General features: G+C 41.0%; 2 protein-coding genes across 2 annotated transcripts in view; both read left to right on the plus strand.

Annotated features, from left to right (window-relative positions):
• LOC134217603 (collagenase-like) overlaps positions 1-18739 on the plus strand; it is a 457454-nt gene that overhangs the window by 312574 nt on the left and 126141 nt on the right. The window lies entirely within an intron of this gene.
• LOC134213985 (brachyurin-like) lies at positions 5943-6913 on the plus strand. The gene has a single exon (XM_062693432.1). It carries the CDS (start codon positions 5966-5968, stop codon positions 6845-6847), a length of 882 nt encoding a protein of 293 aa, XP_062549416.1. The 5' UTR covers positions 5943-5965; the 3' UTR covers positions 6848-6913.

The raw sequence follows: 18739 nt of genomic DNA on the forward strand, positions 1-18739 counted from the left end.
GATGCACAGCGAGGTTTATTGCAACAGTACTGAGCGGTGTGGCCCAGCTGCTTGCAATTAACACAATACATCACCTTAGGTACATACAGCCGAACAGGTAGACGAAGTTTGCCAATCACTACGTAGTCAGGCAGTGCGGACCCGGAAAAAGTGACGCAGAAAGAGTCAGACGGGGAATAACTCCGCTTCTCTCCCTCCTGCGACACCGAATACATTTGTTTGCAATCCAGTATCGCAACAGGAGGCAAAGAAATGTTCTTGAAACGACCGAAACCTTGTTTCAAATCGTCGCATGTCATACTTCCCTCCGTCACCACCCCCGCGATCTCACACACTGCTGACGGTAAATACACTTTATATTCGAGAGTGAAAAGCTCACAGGTGACAATCTCGTTGGCCTATTTGCGATCACTGACCGTGACACGGAGTTTACTAAACCCAACCATGTCAATGGTCGTGACAGACGAAAATCGCTTTTCCAGATCTTTGCTAATCTGGCTGATATTCAAACGTTTGCCTTTGGGTCGAAAGAAAACAACATACGGCCCACTAGAGTCGTGAGGGTAGACCTTGGGACGGGGGCTCGTAGAGGAAATTTTAGCGTTGCTGGTGTCCATTTCGTTTTGGTTTGGAACACCTGAATGCAACGAAACATCTGACATGGAATACGAAGTACCCCGCCAACTTCGCCTTCGCGCATTGCGGACACGAAATGCGCCGCTGCAGCGAGGCAAAATTTATTTTAAAACTAAACAATTTTCACAAGGGCAGAAAAAAAAACACACACACAAACAAAATAATGATTTGGGACAGAGGGGAAGACGAGTGAAAAAGAAAGAAAAAACTATTCCAATAAGATGGAGAAGAGAACAATGAGAGGGAGCTCAATTAAATACTTGCGTTCACACTGCTGTGTTGCCGGCTAACAGTTCTGGCAGCACACACTAGCTCGATGGACACTCGCCGGTGGTGCGGTCGAAGCGAACCACGCTATTGTTGGTGTTCTCGCCGCACCCAACACTGCAACTGGGTGGATGGATGGTGGCAGGACGGCAGCGTCTGTGTTGGTGGAGACGCACGATGGATGATGACTGTCGGCGTGGGACGATGATGCCTGCGCCTGCGATGGACGCCGAATAAACTGCAAAGTTTTGCGTAGTTGCAAAACCAACGAAATGGCTACTTAACTGCTTCAGCTAAGCACCACTTCCACTCAAGCACTATGCTTCAAAACACTTTCGGAAAAAAAACCACTACCTGTACTTCAGGAAAAAAACCGAATGAGAAGCAGACCGTACGCGGACTTACAACCGTCTCGCACGGATGCTCGACGTGGAATGCCTACAAGGTACTCTCCCAAATTTTATGCCGTTGACTAGCACCAATTGCAAGGGAGTTTGTGGGGCAGTACCAGGCGGGTTTTATGGGCGAACGCTCCACCACGGACCAGGTGTTCACCATTCGTCAAGTACTGCAGAAATGCCGCGAATACAACGTGCCCACACATCATCTATTCATCGACTTCAAAGCCGCATATGATACAATCGATCGGGATCAGCTATGACAGCTAATGCACGAACACGGATTTCCGGATAAACTGACACGGTTGATCAAAGCGACGATGGATCGGGTGATGTGCGTAGTTCGAGTTTCATGGGCATTCTCGAGTCTCTTCGAAACGCGCAGAGGGTTAAGACAAGGTGATGGTCTTTCGTGCCTGCTATTCAACATCGCTTTGGAGGGAGTAATACGAAGGGCAGGGATTGACACGAGTGGCACGATTTTCACGAAGTCCGTCCAGTTATTTGGTTTCGCCGACAACATTGATATCATGGCACGTAACTTTGAGAGGATGGAGGATGCCTACAGCAGACTGAAAAGCGAAGCTAAACGGATTGGACTAGTCATCAACACGTCGAAGACGAAGTACATGATAGGAAGAGGCTCAAGAGAGGTCAATGTAAGCCACCCACCACGAGTTTCTATCGGTGGTGACGAAATCGAGGTGGTTGAAGAATTCGTGTACTTGGGCACACTGGTGACCGCCGATAACGATACCAGCAGAGAAAATCGAAGACGTATACTGCCGCTAACCGCAAGTCGAGCACATCTGTATATGGGCCTCCATATACAGATGTGCTCGACTTGCGGTTAGCGGCAGTATAGTGGTAGGAAATCGTACGTACTTTGGACTCCGCAAGACGCTCCGATCGAATAAAGTTCGCCGCCAAACTGACTATCTACAAAACGTTTATCAGACCGGTAGTTCTCTACGGACACGAGACCTGGACGATGCTCGTGGAGGAGCAACGCGCACTGAGAGTTTTCGAAAGGAAAGTGTTGCGTAGCAGATGGCGGACTGTACGTGGAGGAGGCGAATGAACCACGAGTTGCATCAGCTGTTGGGAGAAAAATCCATCATTCACACCGCGAAAATCGGAAGACTGCGGTGGGCCGGGCACGTAGCCAGAATGTCGGATAGTAATCCGGTGAAAATGGTTCTCGACAACGATCCGATGGGAACAAGAAGGCGAGGTGCACAGCGGGCAAGGTGGATCGATCAGGTGGAGGACGATTTGCGGGCCCTCCGCAGCAGGGAATCAATATTCGAGCAACGCCTAACAATATACTCTTTGTCATCAACAGAGTTTGTTACTGACAAACGCACCTAGCGACAAACCTTTATCAGAACCCGAGCACAATATGACAAGAATCATTTGCCTTGCGCGCTCTGATATTTCCGAAAATACGATGCTAATTTTGTAATCATTGTTCGAATCTCGAATATTTCCATAAAACCAGAAACTGTGATAGCATAAAACCAAAATTTGCACTAGAAATAATGCAAAATAACGAGATGTAAATTTAGCAACAAGATTGTCTTCTTTTTTGTTGCTGACAAAAATTTTCGGATCTTTGTCATTATTATCTCCGACAAAAACAAAGCTTTGTCGTTGGTTCTCTTTTGTCGCTTGTTTCGCAAGCGCATTCCAAAAAACCCAGATTAATCCACCTAGCGGTGATGGCGCCTTTCTCGCGTAAAAAGGTAATAAATGTAGCCTTTACGCTTACACCTCGATGATGTACAAGAAAGGCAAAACAGTTACACCGTCTAATGTTATGATAGAAAATTTACACTAGTAGACGACAGATGGCGCTGCCAAAAGTTTCTCGAATTTCCTATGTTCGAATTTTGACTTTCGGACAATTTAGTACTATGTACATAGTACTATGAAACTAAACGAAGAGCATACTTACGCCTAAATGCGTGCAACACGAGCATCTTCATGTACGATGAGTACGATGAAACTCTTAATGGGAAGCCACGGATAAAATATTCATAGATGCAAGGCATTTTTCATAACACATTATTGTTCTATGTGACTATGTCTCATCACTATTTTAATATTATCTATTTTTTGCAATTTGCAATTATTATGAAATTCAATAGTGATTAACAGCGTTTTAGTCTCTGTCGGATGCAACTTGTTGCAAGAAAATCGATTAAGAGTTTCTATGTGAAAATTTGGCTAATGTTTTTTATGGCATTTTGTGCACACACACACGCACACACATACACACACACACACGCACACACGGACAGACAGACATTTGTTCAGCTCATCGAGCTGAGTCGAATGGTATATAACACTATGGGTCTCCGGGACTTCTATCAAAAGTTCGATTTTGGAGTGAAATGATAGCCTTTCGGTACAACTTAGTTGTACGAGAAAGGCAAAAATTGATTCCCTGCTCCGCAGACTACGTGGTTGGCGAAGTGCAGCCATGCACCGAGCTAAATGGAGAAGACTTTTATGTGCAGCACAGGTCACTCCGGCCTTAGTCTGGTAATAAATAATAAAAATAAATAAAAAAAAAAACGATTTTTGTTCAGTAGTGTTTGCCAGCGTTCAATGGAAAACCAAATAATCAATGTAATGTGAACTTTAAATTTCTCCATTCAAACGTATGAGAAAGTCAAATTCTACCTGACACAATTCCTATCGGGCCATGAAAGCTTCAGGAAGTATCTGCACAGCAATGACCCACTTGACCCGACATGTTCGAACAGCGAGAAGACATCAAAACAAGTGATATCTGACTGTGCACAATTCAGTACAGAACGAAGTGGGATCTTGGCGACCATTGGCTTACACGCTAACTTTCATCTACTTAGTGACTGAGTAGATGAAAGCTAGAGTGTATATTACGATAAAGGCGCGAATACCAGAAGGCATCGGAGAGCGGTACGGTAGGCACCGAGGGGCTCCTGTCGCTGGGAAATTTATTGTCTAGACCACGATCAAGCTGGAAGTAGAATAGATCAGGTTATCAGGCTAACAGTTTCGGGTATTGTTTCCGCCGCAGGCCAACTTCTAGTTGAAGTAGGCTAAACCTACTTTCAGGGACTAGGCCCAGTAGATCGTGACGCGTAATAGTATCGGTTATAGGTCGTCAGGACTTCATTGAACCGCTATCCTGCTCTGGACCGACTTAGACACTCGGCGTGAGAAAGTGCTTCAGACTTGCGTTGAGCTATGAATTTGTTTATTAGGTAAAAAGTAGTGTTGGCTACTCAACCGGGTCGACGGTTTTGAAGGAGCTTCCTTCGTCGGATAGATCCTTCGTCGGGGGCTATATGAATAGGTTGCGACCACGTCGAGAGCTGAGTGGCTCAAGTGGTGCTAAGTTGCACGAGAATGAATTATTTGTTTTTGATTAACATCTTTTATACACCTAAGTTGTTTCGTCGACCTCAGCAAAATTTTCGCCAAGGATCCAACAGCTGAGATCTAGGTAGAAATTTTTACCAAACTCGGTTATTTATTATTCGAAATTTCATCAATATGTTTCGAAATTCGGTGAGAGTTATTTTATCTTTATCGAAATTTTGGTAACGATTATCGATGTGTCGATAATATTTACCGATGTCTTGGCAATGTTCACCGGAATCTCGATTACCGATTTTTGTCAAAATTTCGATTACTGACGGAAACTATTTATAGTAAGAAATGGATGCCATCATTGATTTTACAAGGCTTCAGAACAAACTCATAAAATTGGGTCACGGGAGATGCTCTAAAAAACACTTATTTATTTGTTTATTTCTATTGATATTTTCTGAGAACTGTTCGAAGATCATTCACAGGTTAAGCATCATTACCGATTTATTTTCGAGGTGTCGCTATGTTGCGTTTCTTAATCAGTTAAGCTACAAACCTTTGTTGTTCAATACACTGTTTTCTTCATAACTTTTGAATGCAATTACCGTTTGTAAACAAATTGAATAAGCTTGATTTTCCCTATGAATGCAATTGCTTTCATTGCAAAAAATTAAGATAGGTACATAATCGTTGTAGTCACAAGTGATCGGGGCTCTAATTCGTACCAAGCGCCAATGAAAACTCATCCCATTTCATACGACATCTAACGTGTAGCAGTTCTAATTATTCACAAACCATATGAAACATTTCTCAACACAGAATTCATGGATATTCAATATTAAATAAGCGCATGAATAGATATGAATATTTTTTCGTGCGTTTCAGCAGAACCCCGGCTAATTAATGGTAAGTACAATTGGCAGCACAATTGACTATGTTGTGCAAAGCCAGTTGAAATTTATATCGACGACCTCTTTACAAAGCAAAACTGTTTTATCTAGTAGTGTTACAGGTATTGAACGCACTTGAAGCTTTTATCTACAGTTGATATGATTGGTTCGCCATATCTCACGGAAGTCCCCAAACACAACAAATTCTCATTGGGATTTCCTTTCCGACGTCCTTATCATAATTCCTTTTACGCTGGTCTTATCACTTGATTATTCGATTTTGTTGAACATCCATTGACTGTAGACGAAAATCCGTATTGTTAAGGTAATCTTGATAGTCAAAAAAGCCGCTTTGCTATATAAACCAAGTTTGACATCTACGATTATTAGTTTTCTAACCCTCCACTAACCATGAAGACCATTGTGCTGTTGATCGGTGTCTTGGCAGTGGCCAGCGCCGAATGGATCGAAATTGATTGGTCCCAGGTGCGTCCAATTGAGGAGTTCGACCATTACTGGGCTCGTCTGCCAGCGGAATTGCAGTTCTTGCGTACCGCCTTCCCCAATCGCCGAGTCACCAACGGACAGGAAGCCACTCCCGGTCAGTTCCCGTACCAGATTGCCCTGCTCAGTACCTTCACCGGTGGCACCGGTCTGTGCGGTGGATCCGTCCTGACCACCAACTATATTCTGACTGCTGCTCACTGCGTCCAAAATGCTCTGGGCGGAACTGCCATCATGGGAGCTCACAACCGTCTCCTGACCGAAGACACTCAACAGCGCATTGCCTTCTCTTCGGCTGGAATCAACATCCATTCTGGATACACCTCTACCAACATCCGCAACGACATTGCCACCGTTCGTTTGAACAGCGCCATTAGCTTGAATGACCGTGTTGTCCCAACTCGCATTCCTGCTGCTGGTGATAGCCGCACCTTTGCTGGATGGACTGGTACCGTCTCTGGATTTGGACGCACTTCCGATGCCAGCACGGCCACCTCTGCTGTCGTTATGTTCGCCAGCAACCCAATCATGACCGAGGCTGACTGTCTGTCCAGCTGGGGTGGAAACACCAACATCATCCAGGCTCAGAACATCTGTCTGTCCGGTGAGGGTGGTCGCTCATCCTGCAACGGTGACTCTGGTGGCCCTCTGGCTGTTCAGGACAGCGGTAGCCTGCAGGTCGGTATCGTTTCGTTCGGATCCGCCGCTGGATGCTCGATCGGCATGCCGTCTGTGTACGTTCGCGTGTCGCACTTTAGAGACTGGATTATCGCTAACTCTGATTTGTAAACTGGTACTGAATATTGGAAAAATTAAATTAATATTATTTTGAATTAAATTGATTCATTAATTCGATTTTGTGATAGTTGTTAGAAGAAAGCTTGATTGAAATTGCGTTTGTCCTGAAGAAGAACACATTTGTGGCATTAGCTCAAGGGTACATTTTTCTTAAAATGAGTGCTATATCAATTAAAGCTATTTATAAATGAAGAGCTCTTTGACACGCCATCATGACAAAAAATCAGTGAATCACTGCTCACCGTGTTCGTGAATTGTCTCGGGTGACGTGTTCGAAGCAGCTCCATTATCATGACACATGACACTTATACGCAGTTGCTTAAAGAGAGAGGTACACTACGCAAATGATGCACATAGAGCAATGTTTTGTTAGACAAAGCTAAAGGATAATTCAAGTGTATCAGGTTCCTCTGAATCCTGAATCTTAACTCACTTTTAAGAAAGCTTTTAGCAAATTAGGCCCAGCAAACCAAAATTACTTTTCCTAGTACTGGAAGCCAGTTTGTACTAGCTGCAAAAACAGTCTGCTGTGCAACAATAAGTGATACTAAGGCTACGTTTCATTTCATAATTAAACTTAAATTCACTTAACCCTTTCCTTCCCAAGGTAGCTGTAGAGCTCCATCAAATTTTGCACCTTCCAACATTTATCCGGGGCCCTCCTTAGTCGTGCGGTAAGACGCACGGCTACAAAGCAAGACCATGCTGAGGGTGGCTGGGTTCGATTCCCGGTGCCGGTCTAGGCATTTTTCGGATTGGAAATTGTCTCGACTTCCCTGGGCATAAAAGTATCATCGTGTTAGCCTCATGATATACGAATGCAAAAATGGTAACTTGGCTTAGAAACCTCGCAGGTAATAACTGTGGAAGTGCTTAATGAACACTAAGCTGCGAGGCGGCTCTGTCCCAGTGTGGGAATGTAATGCCAATAAGAAGAAGAAGAAGAAGAACATTTATCGAATTGTATCAACAACAAAAAGCATTATTTGGCTCAACCTTATGGTTGCATTAGACTGCTAATAAAATTTTTTTTTAACCCGTTTCGGCCCGGGCTATGATTTCAAATTGTAAAATCCACCGTTCTCTTGTTTTTCAATCGATTTGCATGAAATTTGGAGGAAAGATGCATTAAACCCTATATTTTTGTGTAGGTGTATTGATTTGGTGATTGGGTCCTTGGGTACGGTCTTGGGTCCCCTGGGTCAAATGGGGTCAAAAATAAGTTAACTTACTTGTAATCGTAGATCACTAGTGGTAAATGCTCTCAATAATAATGCAATCGTTTTTATTCATCATTTTGCAATAGTGGGAATAGAAACTGCACGTTTGGACCTCAAAAATCTGGTTACAGATGTTCCGGGAACCTGGTTCCACCAGGGAAGTGGTCACTTTTTGAGATGTTCTGAATCCCAGCTTGCGACACATCAAACTTCATGATTTTGCTACACAAAAATAATAGAAGACATTCGCAGAGCATCTGAGCACATTCGCCACTTCCGGAGGTTCCCTGGGAACCTGGTGCCCCAAGGGAAGTGGTCACTTTTTGAGTGGTTCTGAGACCAAGCTTGCGATACATAAAACTTCATGATTTTGTAACGCAAGTACAATAGAAGACATTTGTAGAACATCTGACTACATTGGCCACTTCTGGAGGTTTCCTGGGAACCTGGTGCCCTCAGGGAAGTGGTCACTTTGTAAGTGGTTCTGAAACCCAGCTTTCGGCACATCGAACTCCATGGTTTTGTAACGCAAGTACAATAGAAGACATTTGCAGAACATCAGATCACGTTGGCCACTTCCAGAGGTTCCCTGGGAACCTGATAACCCAAGGGAAGTGGACACTTTTTGATTGATTCTGAAACCCAGCTTGCGACACATCGAACTTCATGATTTTTCAACGCAAATACAATAGGAGCAGGGTTTCGACTTTTCGTTTCAATGAGACCAATGCAAGCGTTTTTCGGGCAAAGGGAGAATCTTTTTTCTTTGTTTATGTTGAGGATCATCTTTCACCCATCAATCTTTCTCCAGAATTAGCCTGGGTAGATAAACGAAAATCTTGCCTATTAGATCACTTTTCGCGAGAATTATCGCAGAACAATTACAAAATTGTATGGCCGCGCCGGGATTCGAACCCAAAATAGTAACAATAATAGCTGTGGGGATGCGCTTACTCTAGCCACACCACCACGTTATCTGTATGAAAGCGTTAAGTTATTTGGTCAACGTAAGCTACTTCCATTTGCATTTATGGTCCCACGAAAAGACTCGAATATGAAAAAAAAAAAGAACAAACCAACGTTTGGCGGCAATCGAAGTGAGCGAAAAATGGTTATCACTCTCCAGGCTGTTTTTCTTTCCCGAAAAGGGATTTCTCCTCGAAAATTTTGGTGAGGGAGCATCCTGTGCTCCTGAGATTGAGTGAGCATTACGAACCCTGAATAGGAGACATTCACAGAACTTCTGAGTGCATTGGCCACTTCTGGAGGTTTCCTGGGAACCTGATGCCCCAAGGGAAGTGGTCACTTTTTGAGTGGTTCTGAAACCCAGCTTGCGACACATCAAACTTCATGATTTTGCAACACAAATACAATAGAAGAAGGTTCCCTAAGAACATGATGCCCCAAGGAAAGTTCCCACTTTTTGAGTCGATTTGATACCCAGCTTGTGACACATTAAACTTCAGTTCTTTTCATCACAAATAGACATTTATAGACATTAGAGCTATTTACAGAGCATCTGGGCACATTGGCCACTTCCGGAAGTTCCCTGGGAAACTGTAGCTCTCAGGGAAGTGGTCGCTTTTTGAATGTTTCTGAAACCCAGTTCACAACACATCAAATTTTCTGATTTTTCAATACAAATACAATAGAAGACATTGGCAGAGTATCTGGGCACAATGACCTATTGCGGAGGTTTCCTGTAAACAAACTGCATTTCAAACTGCCAATGCGCTCAGAAGTTCTTTAAATGTCTCCTATTGTATTTGCGTTGCAAATTGAAGTTCGATGTGTCACAAGCTGGATTTCAGAATGAATCAAAAAGTGACCACTTCCCTTGGGACATCAGGTTCCCAGGGAACCTCCGGAAGTAGCCAATGTGGTCAGATGTTCTTCAAATGTCTTCAATTGTATTTGCGTAGCAAAATCATGATGTTTGTCGATATGTCGCAAGCTGGGTTTCAGAACCACTAGCAAAGTGACCACTTCCCTAAGGGAACCAGGTTCCCAGAGAACCTACGAAAGTGGCGAATGTGCACAGATGCTATGCAAATGTCTTCGTGTGGCAAAATCATGAAGTTTGATGTGTAGCAAGCTGGGTATCAGAATCAATCAAAAAATGACCACTTCCCTGAGGGCTTCAGGTTCCCAGAGAATATCCGGAAGTGGCGAATGTGGTCAGATGTTCTGCAAATGTCTCCTATTGTATATGCGTTGCAAAGTCATGAAGTTTGATGTGTCGCAAGCTGGGTTTCAGAATCAAGCAAAAAGTGACCACTTCCCTGAGGGCTTCAGGTTCCCAGGGACCCTCTGGAAGAGGCGAATGTGCACAGATGCTATGCAAATGTCTTCTTTTATATTTGTGTTGCAAAATCATGATGTGTCGCAAGCTGGGTTTCAAAACAACTCAAAAAGTGACCTTTTCCCTGGGGGAACCAGGTTCCCGTAACATCTGTAACCGGATTTTGGAGGTCCAAACGTGCTGTCTCCAGTCCCACTATTGCAAAATGATGAATGAAAACGATTGCATCATTAATGAGAGCATTTACTACTAGTTATCTATGATTAAAAGGAAGTTGACCTATTTTTGACCCCATTTAACCCAGGGAACCCCCTCGGTAAACCGCTTCTCATGGACCCAATCTCCAAATCAATACATCTACACAAAAATATAAGGTTTATTGCATCATTCCTCCAAATTTAATGCAAATCGGTCGAAAAAAAAAAAAAGGACGATTTTACAATTTGAAATCGTAACCCGGGCCGAAACGAAAATTTTTGGAAAAATAAGTGGAAAAGAGAGGGTTAAATTACGAGACATGAAATATTAGGACTTTCGGATGAAATTCGGGATAAACATTATAAAAACCACCAAGACATAATATCGATGATAACGGCATTGATGGTCAATGCTGTTGTGATTTGCCTCATTACAATAACTTGTGTGAAACGGCTACAGTAATCGACCATTAAATATCCTGATGGCAATGGCCATAAAATCAAATTCCACATCCGTCCACCAAATTCTACATCCGTGTGGAATTTTAGTTTGAAGCATTGGTTCGAACTAATTGATTAAACTAATCAAACCACCTTCCTTTTGCCAGTGGAGATATATCAGCTTCCACACTGATATTCCCCCCCCCCCTTCACACAGGAGTTTGGCAGAAGGAAGGTCGTGCGATATGTGCCATCACACATATTTTCCGCTCGCTTTCAAATCGACTTCTATAAAAACATTCTTCATGCCTGCCGTATCCTAACGGAACTATCAATTCTATACTTTCGCCTCTAATTCTATCATGAACATGTAAGTTTGGAAGATGATATTAGCATTTCCATATCATTGAAACAAAATCTATATCTATATCTATATCTATATCTATTAGGGTGGTTCAAAAAATCGATTTTGCTCCACAGTGCTCATCTGATTCTTTACCATGTTCTGAGTGTCCTCTGAAAATTTGAGCTCATTTGGATTAAAACTGATTTAGCACAAGCCGTTTCAAGTTTGCATGCAAATTAGTATGGGGAAATTTATTTTTTCATTATACTGTTAATGACGTTTCCCTATTAAGCGCAGGTTAAAAGAAAACCTACATAGCTAAAAGGGATACTCAACAGCTTTCACCCAACGAAAACCGCATGTTGATTAATCGTCCCAATAATTAGTAATCGATTTTAAGACATGTTGCGAATCTTTAGTCATGATCGTTAAACTTCTTTGAGGGCATCACTGAAACGTGCAGTGCAACATAGTAGCCTGAATTTGTGTGTGCTATCTTTCGCGCCACGAGCAGCAATGTTGCCTGTTGATGAGTTATGCAATTAGCTCCAGAAAACCACGGTATAGATTAAATTCGATTACTAATTATTGGAACGATTAATTGAGATGCGGTTTTCACTGAGTAAAAGCTGTTGAGTATTCCTTTTAGCTATGTAGGTTTTCTTTTAACATGCGCTTGATGGGAAAGCGTCATTAAGAGTATAATGAAAAAATAAATTTCCCCATACTAATTTGCATGCAAACTTGAAACGGCTTGTGCTAAATCAGTTTTAATCCAAATGAGCTCAAATTTTCAGAGGACACTCAGAACATGGTAAAGAATTAGATGAGCACTGTGGAGCAAAATCGATTTTTTGAACCACCCTAATACAGGTACATAAAAATGAGTTTCTGTCTGTCTGAACCTTATAGACTCCGAAACTACTGAACCGATCGGCGTGAAAATTTGTATGCAGAGGTTTCTGGGGTTCCCCGGCCCGTTCTTAAGATGGTTTGAGACCCCTTCCCTCTTTTGGAAAGGGGGGCTCCCATACAAATGAAACAGAAATTTCTTCATAATGCGAGAACTAATCAGAGAATAAATCAATTTTAGGCGAAACAAAGTACGTCGGGTCTGCTAGTGTTAAATAATATGAAGAATATGCTTCTGAACTAAAATCTAGACTCAAATGGCTCAAATTAGTATAGGAAAAACTTTTTTCAATTTTTTTGATGGGCCGCCCTTTCAATCAGTTCTATTTGATGCCCTGATGCTCTGGACAAAATTTCAGCCAAATCGGTCAACGTTTGGGCGGTGCTAAGGTGGAAGGAAGTTTATATTTGCAAAAATGTATGCAGAAACATTCAAAAACAGTGATTTGCAGTTGAACGGCACAACTTACGATGAAGAACTATGATACTCAGATCTCTGAAGTGGGGTTTGAGCAAATTTCGTTTCTTTTACCTATGAAAAGAAATAATTTCACCCCTACAACACTCCAGTAAAATGCTAATATCTTTGCCTAATAAACTCTAATCTTCTCGCGGTTTTCAGCATAACGTTCGGTATTAAATTCTTCAAGATCTGAATTAGTATCATAGTTCTTCATCGTAAGTTGTGCCGTCCAACTGCAAATAACTGTTTTTGGATGTTTCTGCATACATTTTTGCAAATATAAACTTAGCACCGCCCAAACGTGCCCAAACGTTGACCAATTTGGCTGAAATTTTGTCCAGAGCATCAGGGCATCAAATAGATCCGAATAAAAGGGCGGCCCATAAAAAAATTTGTGTTTTTTGAGCCACCCTAATCTAGAGCCTACAGGTTCGGAAGCCTCGTTTTGAGAGACACGGAGGCTGTTTTCCGAGTAGCTCAGCTTAGAGGATTGGGATTAGAAAATCTACGCTTCTCGGAAGCCTCCTTCCAAGTAGCTCAGAAGACGCCTTTCAAGAGGCTCGGAGCGGTCGGAAGCCTTCTTTCAAGAGGCATAGAAGCGTCGTTTTAAGATAATCAGAATCCACCTTTTAATTGGCTCGGAAGCCTCTTTTCTAGAGGCTCGGATGTCTCCTTTCAAAACGCTCGAAAATCTCTCTCCAAGGGGCTCCGAAGCCATCTGTAAAGAGGCTCGGAAGCTTCCCTTTAAGGGTCTTGGAATTCTTCCTTCAAGAAGCTCAGAAGCGCCCTATCAAGCTACTCAGAAGCCTCCCCGCAACAGGCTCGGAAGTCCCATCTCTTTTCAAGACGCTTCGAAGCCTCTCTTCCAGAAGCTCGAAAGATTTCTTTCAAAAGGCTCGGACGCCTATTTTCAGGGGGCTCGAATTTTTTCTTTTAAGAGGCTCGGAAGCCTACTTTTAACCTACGGGGACTTGCGCCGTTGTAAAAAGTACAACAGTTTCGAAAAAGCGCGCTTCTCGTTCACAACAGAGGCGGTACTGCGTGAGCGGTCCAGGACCAAACGAGTCCCTGAAGGTTAAGTGAGTCGGAAACCAATGAAAAAAGTGACCCGGAAGCCTTCCTTCAAGAGGCTCGGAAAGTTCGCTTCAAGAGGCGCGGAATCACACTATAAACTGGCTCGGAACCCGAACAAAACTTGAGAAAAAATCGATAACTGATCTTGTTATTGTGAAATAGCCTAATTTTGAAAACTCTGGTTGATATCCTTTTGGACGTTTTATCGGTTAAAAGATCAAAATCTATAGCAGAAAAATCTTACTGTGACATTGAATAGAAAACTATTCCTGGTGCCGATGAAAGCAAAGTCCTGTACTAATTATGATGTTGGTTTTCGTTAACAAAATAAGATTTCATTAAATTAGAAAATTTGAATTTGAAAACCAATCATGATTTCAATTTGATGTGGACATAAAAATATGTTTTCAATTTGCTGTATTTATGATGCTCGGAAGGTTTTAATAGTCATAAAAGTCCTGTAGGAAGCTTGACGTTTAAACCTAATTTGAAATTGGGAAGTTTCACAGTTTTTGCAGCCAACTTTATGCAGGGCCATATATCCCGTTGAAGCTCAAGTCAATTTTTCATATGTTTTATGAGTTACGCTCATTTTCATTTACAGCAAAAACAAATTGGGGGTACCTCAATAAATGCAAAAGTTCGAATGGGTACCTCTCAAGAAAAAGGTTGAGAACCGCTGTTTGATGTATTGGTCCAACAACCTGTTGATAGGGCATTAATTAGTTCTTGAAGCTTATCACCATGTATCATGATTTCAATAACTTTTACTAGTGTAACAGTAATTGGTGTAGCAATGTAGCATGTTCCACTAGTTGATTGATGTATGAATCAGCTTGTTTTTTTAACTTTCAACTAAAGTGCTCGCGTTTTCATGGGCTCACCACTCGATACGGAAGCAACGCACAACTGTCATTTTTATTATTTCACGCATGCTGCGACGCAGCAAAGCTAAGTCAACAAAAATGACAGTTGTGCGCCGCCTCCGTATCGAGTGGTGTGCCCCCGAAAACGCGAGCACTTTGAAACTTGGTTTCCGTCAGGAGTGACCTTAAGAGTAAAATCAGCAGCAGGGTTTTGACTTTTCCTTTCAATGAGATCAAAGCAAGCGTTTTTCGGATCAAGTGAGGATCTTTTTTTCATTGTTTATGTTAAGGATCACCTTTCACCCATCAATGTTTTATCTAGAATTACCCTTACGAAAATCCTGCCTATTAGATGAAAATCCTTTTTCGCTTCATCACTTTTACCACTTTTACTTTTATCAAAGTCCTGCGTAGCTTAGTAGAAAAAGCACTTGTCTAGCGTACTGGTTTCGAGGGATCAAACCCCACCGAAGGAAGTGGTTACCCTCCAATACATTTTTCGAGCTAAATCTTCCACATGTTGTGCAATTGCACAAATCGAGTTTCAGTAATGTTTGTTGTTAAAAATATTGCTGGAATCTGAACAGAATGTCTATACGAATTCCTGTGGAAAAGAAAATGTGGAAATCTGTTAATGGTTCGTTGTAAATTTATAAGAAGTCTTACATAGAAAATCTAATACGTTTAGATAAATTGTTGGACATTCATTACAAAAGCCACAGTTATCCCCAAGTCATAATATTGTCCGAAATAAGACCTGGAAGTTTATAGTATTTTTGAAAGATCATAATATTTCTTAGTAATTCGTAACGATTCATAAAAAAATCTGAGTATTCTTGAAAGTTAATGATCATTCCTTGAAATCATTAGTGGCTTTGAATTTCTCGTATTTATGATTTAAGTTTTCGAGGATCAGGATGTATATCATGCCAATCTTAGTAATTTTTCATAAGCCCTGAAAATGGAATGTTTGTCCTGAAAATCGTAGAGACTTTCTTAAAACAAGTCGTTTCTGCCAAATTCGTCATTTCCGCTACTTATTATACCTTTTATTCTGCTCCACTCATTTGCACGTGCGCGAGTCTGTAAGTATGACTCATGACTTTCATTGGTCTTTGGATTTATTGCGAATAGAGAAACCCTACTGAGAATATGAATAGTAAATATTTAATTGTAAATGTATTACAGTGAACTCTCCCTTACTCGATATTAAAGGGACCATCGAGTATCGAGATAGAAAACACATTTGTATTTTTCTTCCAAAATATCAAACACTTTTCGAAACATGTAGAAACATGGATTAGGGTCATATGACAGAATACCATTTGGCCGATTAGTTCAAGTTGATTTTTTATCAATTGAAGTGAGGAGTAAGATGTTCGAAATGAATAGTGGAAAGTGAGAGTTTTTAAGTAAGAAATGAAATGTTCGAAGTCCCTTCTCACTTCATACTTTTATCTTCCCACTTTTTACCTTTCACTTCTCAAACTTTTCACCTCTAACTTCTGACCTCTCACTTTTCACTTCTCAATTCTTTCTTCTCACTTCTCGCTCCTAATTCACTGTTCACTTTTTGCTTTTTTTTCTCACTTTTAATTTCTTACATCTCACATCACAATTCTCACTTCAAATTTGTCACTTCTTACTTTTAGCTTCTCATTTCTCACTTCTTACTTTTCACTTCTAATTTTTCACTTTCGCTTCCCTCTTTTTACTTTTCACTCTACAGTTCTCACTTCTCAAATTTCTGACTTCTTATTGCCAATTTTTCACTTCTGAATTCTTACTCATCACTTCTCACTTTTTACTCCTCACTTCTCAATTTTCAGTTCATACTTCTTACTTCTCACTTCTCACTTCTCGCTTTTCACAATTTACTTTTCACTTTTTATCTTTCTTTTCTCACTTTTCATTTCTCATTTCTCACTTCATACTTCGAATTTGTCACTCCTCATTTTTTACTTAACGCTACTTTTACTCTCACTTTCCACTCCTCACTTCACAATTCTCACTTCTCAAGTTGTTCACTTCTAACCTCTCACTTTTCACTTCTCAATTCTTGCTTCTCCCTTCTTACTTTTCACTATTCACTTATTTCCTTCACTTTTTTTTTATATTCACCTATTTCGTATTATGAGATGTGCGGAATGTCTCATTCCTCACTTCTTGCTACACACTTCATGTAATTCCTACTACTCATTACACACAATGTTATTACACACAATTCTCAAATCTCATCCACGATTCAAATCAAGCGCGAGGCAAACCTCACCCGACTCATGGCCCAGAGAGTCGTCCATGACCCCACTCGCGTGATTTTTGCGTGTTCTTCTTCGTTAAATTCATCGGAATAACTTTCTTTGCATAAAACAATGGATAATAAATCCATACGTAAACAAAAAATACGCTTCGATTGGGTTTTGACACTTTTTGGAGCGAAATCATTTTTTGGCGAATGAGAAAAACGATGCGACTCTGCATGAAAAACTCATGCGCGATGCTCTCCATGCAGAATCGCAAACGAGCTAGCTCGTGCATAAGGCTTCGGTGAGTGAGATTTGAGCATGATTCAACCAACAATATATTTTTTGAACTTTTCGGCCAAACGAAATTCGGCCAAATGGCCCGACATCGTACATATATTATGTGCATGTGAACTGTTTCTGAAAACAACGAGTTCGCGAGGTAAAACCGCTTTGGAAAATACTTTGACTTAGAGAATATTATAGATAGTAGATAGTACTATCTATAGAGAATATCAATTAAGGGAGATATCGACTTACGGAGGTAACGCAGTATGCAAAATTCAAGGGACTTTGAATTTCATCGAGTAAGAGAAAGTATCGAGTTTCAGAGCATCGAGTTACAGAGAGTTCACTGTAGTTGTTGAATTTTTTGATAAAATCATTCTCACATTTCAATGATCGAATGCTCAAGAGTGAGCAAACTAGGTTCCTACTTCAAAGGAGATCATCATGCTTTATATGAACGAACAAGGCATAAACATACTAAAGCCCTGAAGTAACTCAGTTCAAAATCCAACTATTTATCTGGGCGAGTAATTAGAATGAGTGCATGTGCTCAAACCCAGAAAAGATCCACAATCGTAAAATCCGTTGCTTATTAAGTAAAATGAAAAGTAAAAATCACTTCAAGAATTTTGCAAAACTTCAATATCATCCACCTAAACATAATCAATAGAACTTTTGCGATATGTAGATACTTAAGAGGCATTCTGTGCAAATGTATTGAATAAATAGTATAAGAAATAACACAGGAACAACAATTTGAATGATATTTTGCTGAGTTGAGTGACTGAGTTGCGGTTACATTTAGCATATGGGACAATTTGACATGGAATTTTATTCAATTTTCTAGAACAAACTTCCCGCATAGAATAGCAGAGCGCATAGTACATTTGTAAATAAATTAAAATATGATAATAGCATAGCATAGCATAGTTACGGTGTACTTCGTAGATTGGACACTAGTAATACTCATGTTTTTCTTTTGAAATCCTTATTCAGATTGCTATCAGAAATCAAAGTGGGTGTGGTCCTTGATTTCAACCTAGGATAAAAATCACTAAAGCATGAGAATTACTACTCCTGGCTACGCCCATCTTCACCGTAACTTGGGAGGGGGAGGAAGTGTTGGTGTAGTACTTATTTAACGAGAGGCCCCCGACTCAGCGACACGCTCATAAGTACCACGGAGTTGTATATTGGGGAAGGTATTCGTTGGGTCAGGATTTGCCTGTAGCTGACAATATGACCATGGTAGATCTTACACCGTAACACACCACGCAAAGGTATCTACCCAGCGTTACGGGCTAAATAAATTAAAATATGATAATAACTCAAAATGGGCGAAACTTCAGACTTGCGGTTAGTGGCAATACAATAGTGGCCATAATTTACATAATTTCAGGCAATAGTGGCAATACGCTTGATAATAGAAGAGGGCTCAAAATCACCCATTTTTGCGTGACATATTCAACGATTTTTTTATTTATGATTTTTGTAAGCCCCTGTGACCTATGTTCAAGCATGATTAGATAGT

This window comes from Armigeres subalbatus, chromosome 2 (assembly GCF_024139115.2).
Source record: "Armigeres subalbatus isolate Guangzhou_Male chromosome 2, GZ_Asu_2, whole genome shotgun sequence".
NCBI classification, from domain to species: Eukaryota; Metazoa; Arthropoda; class Insecta; order Diptera; family Culicidae; genus Armigeres; species Armigeres subalbatus.

Bases quoted from the DNA above. Each gene is read 5' to 3' on its own strand.
- LOC134213985 (XM_062693432.1), top strand. From the start codon at position 5,966: ATGAAGACCATTGTGCTGTTGATCGGTGTCTTGGCAGTGGCCAGCGCC.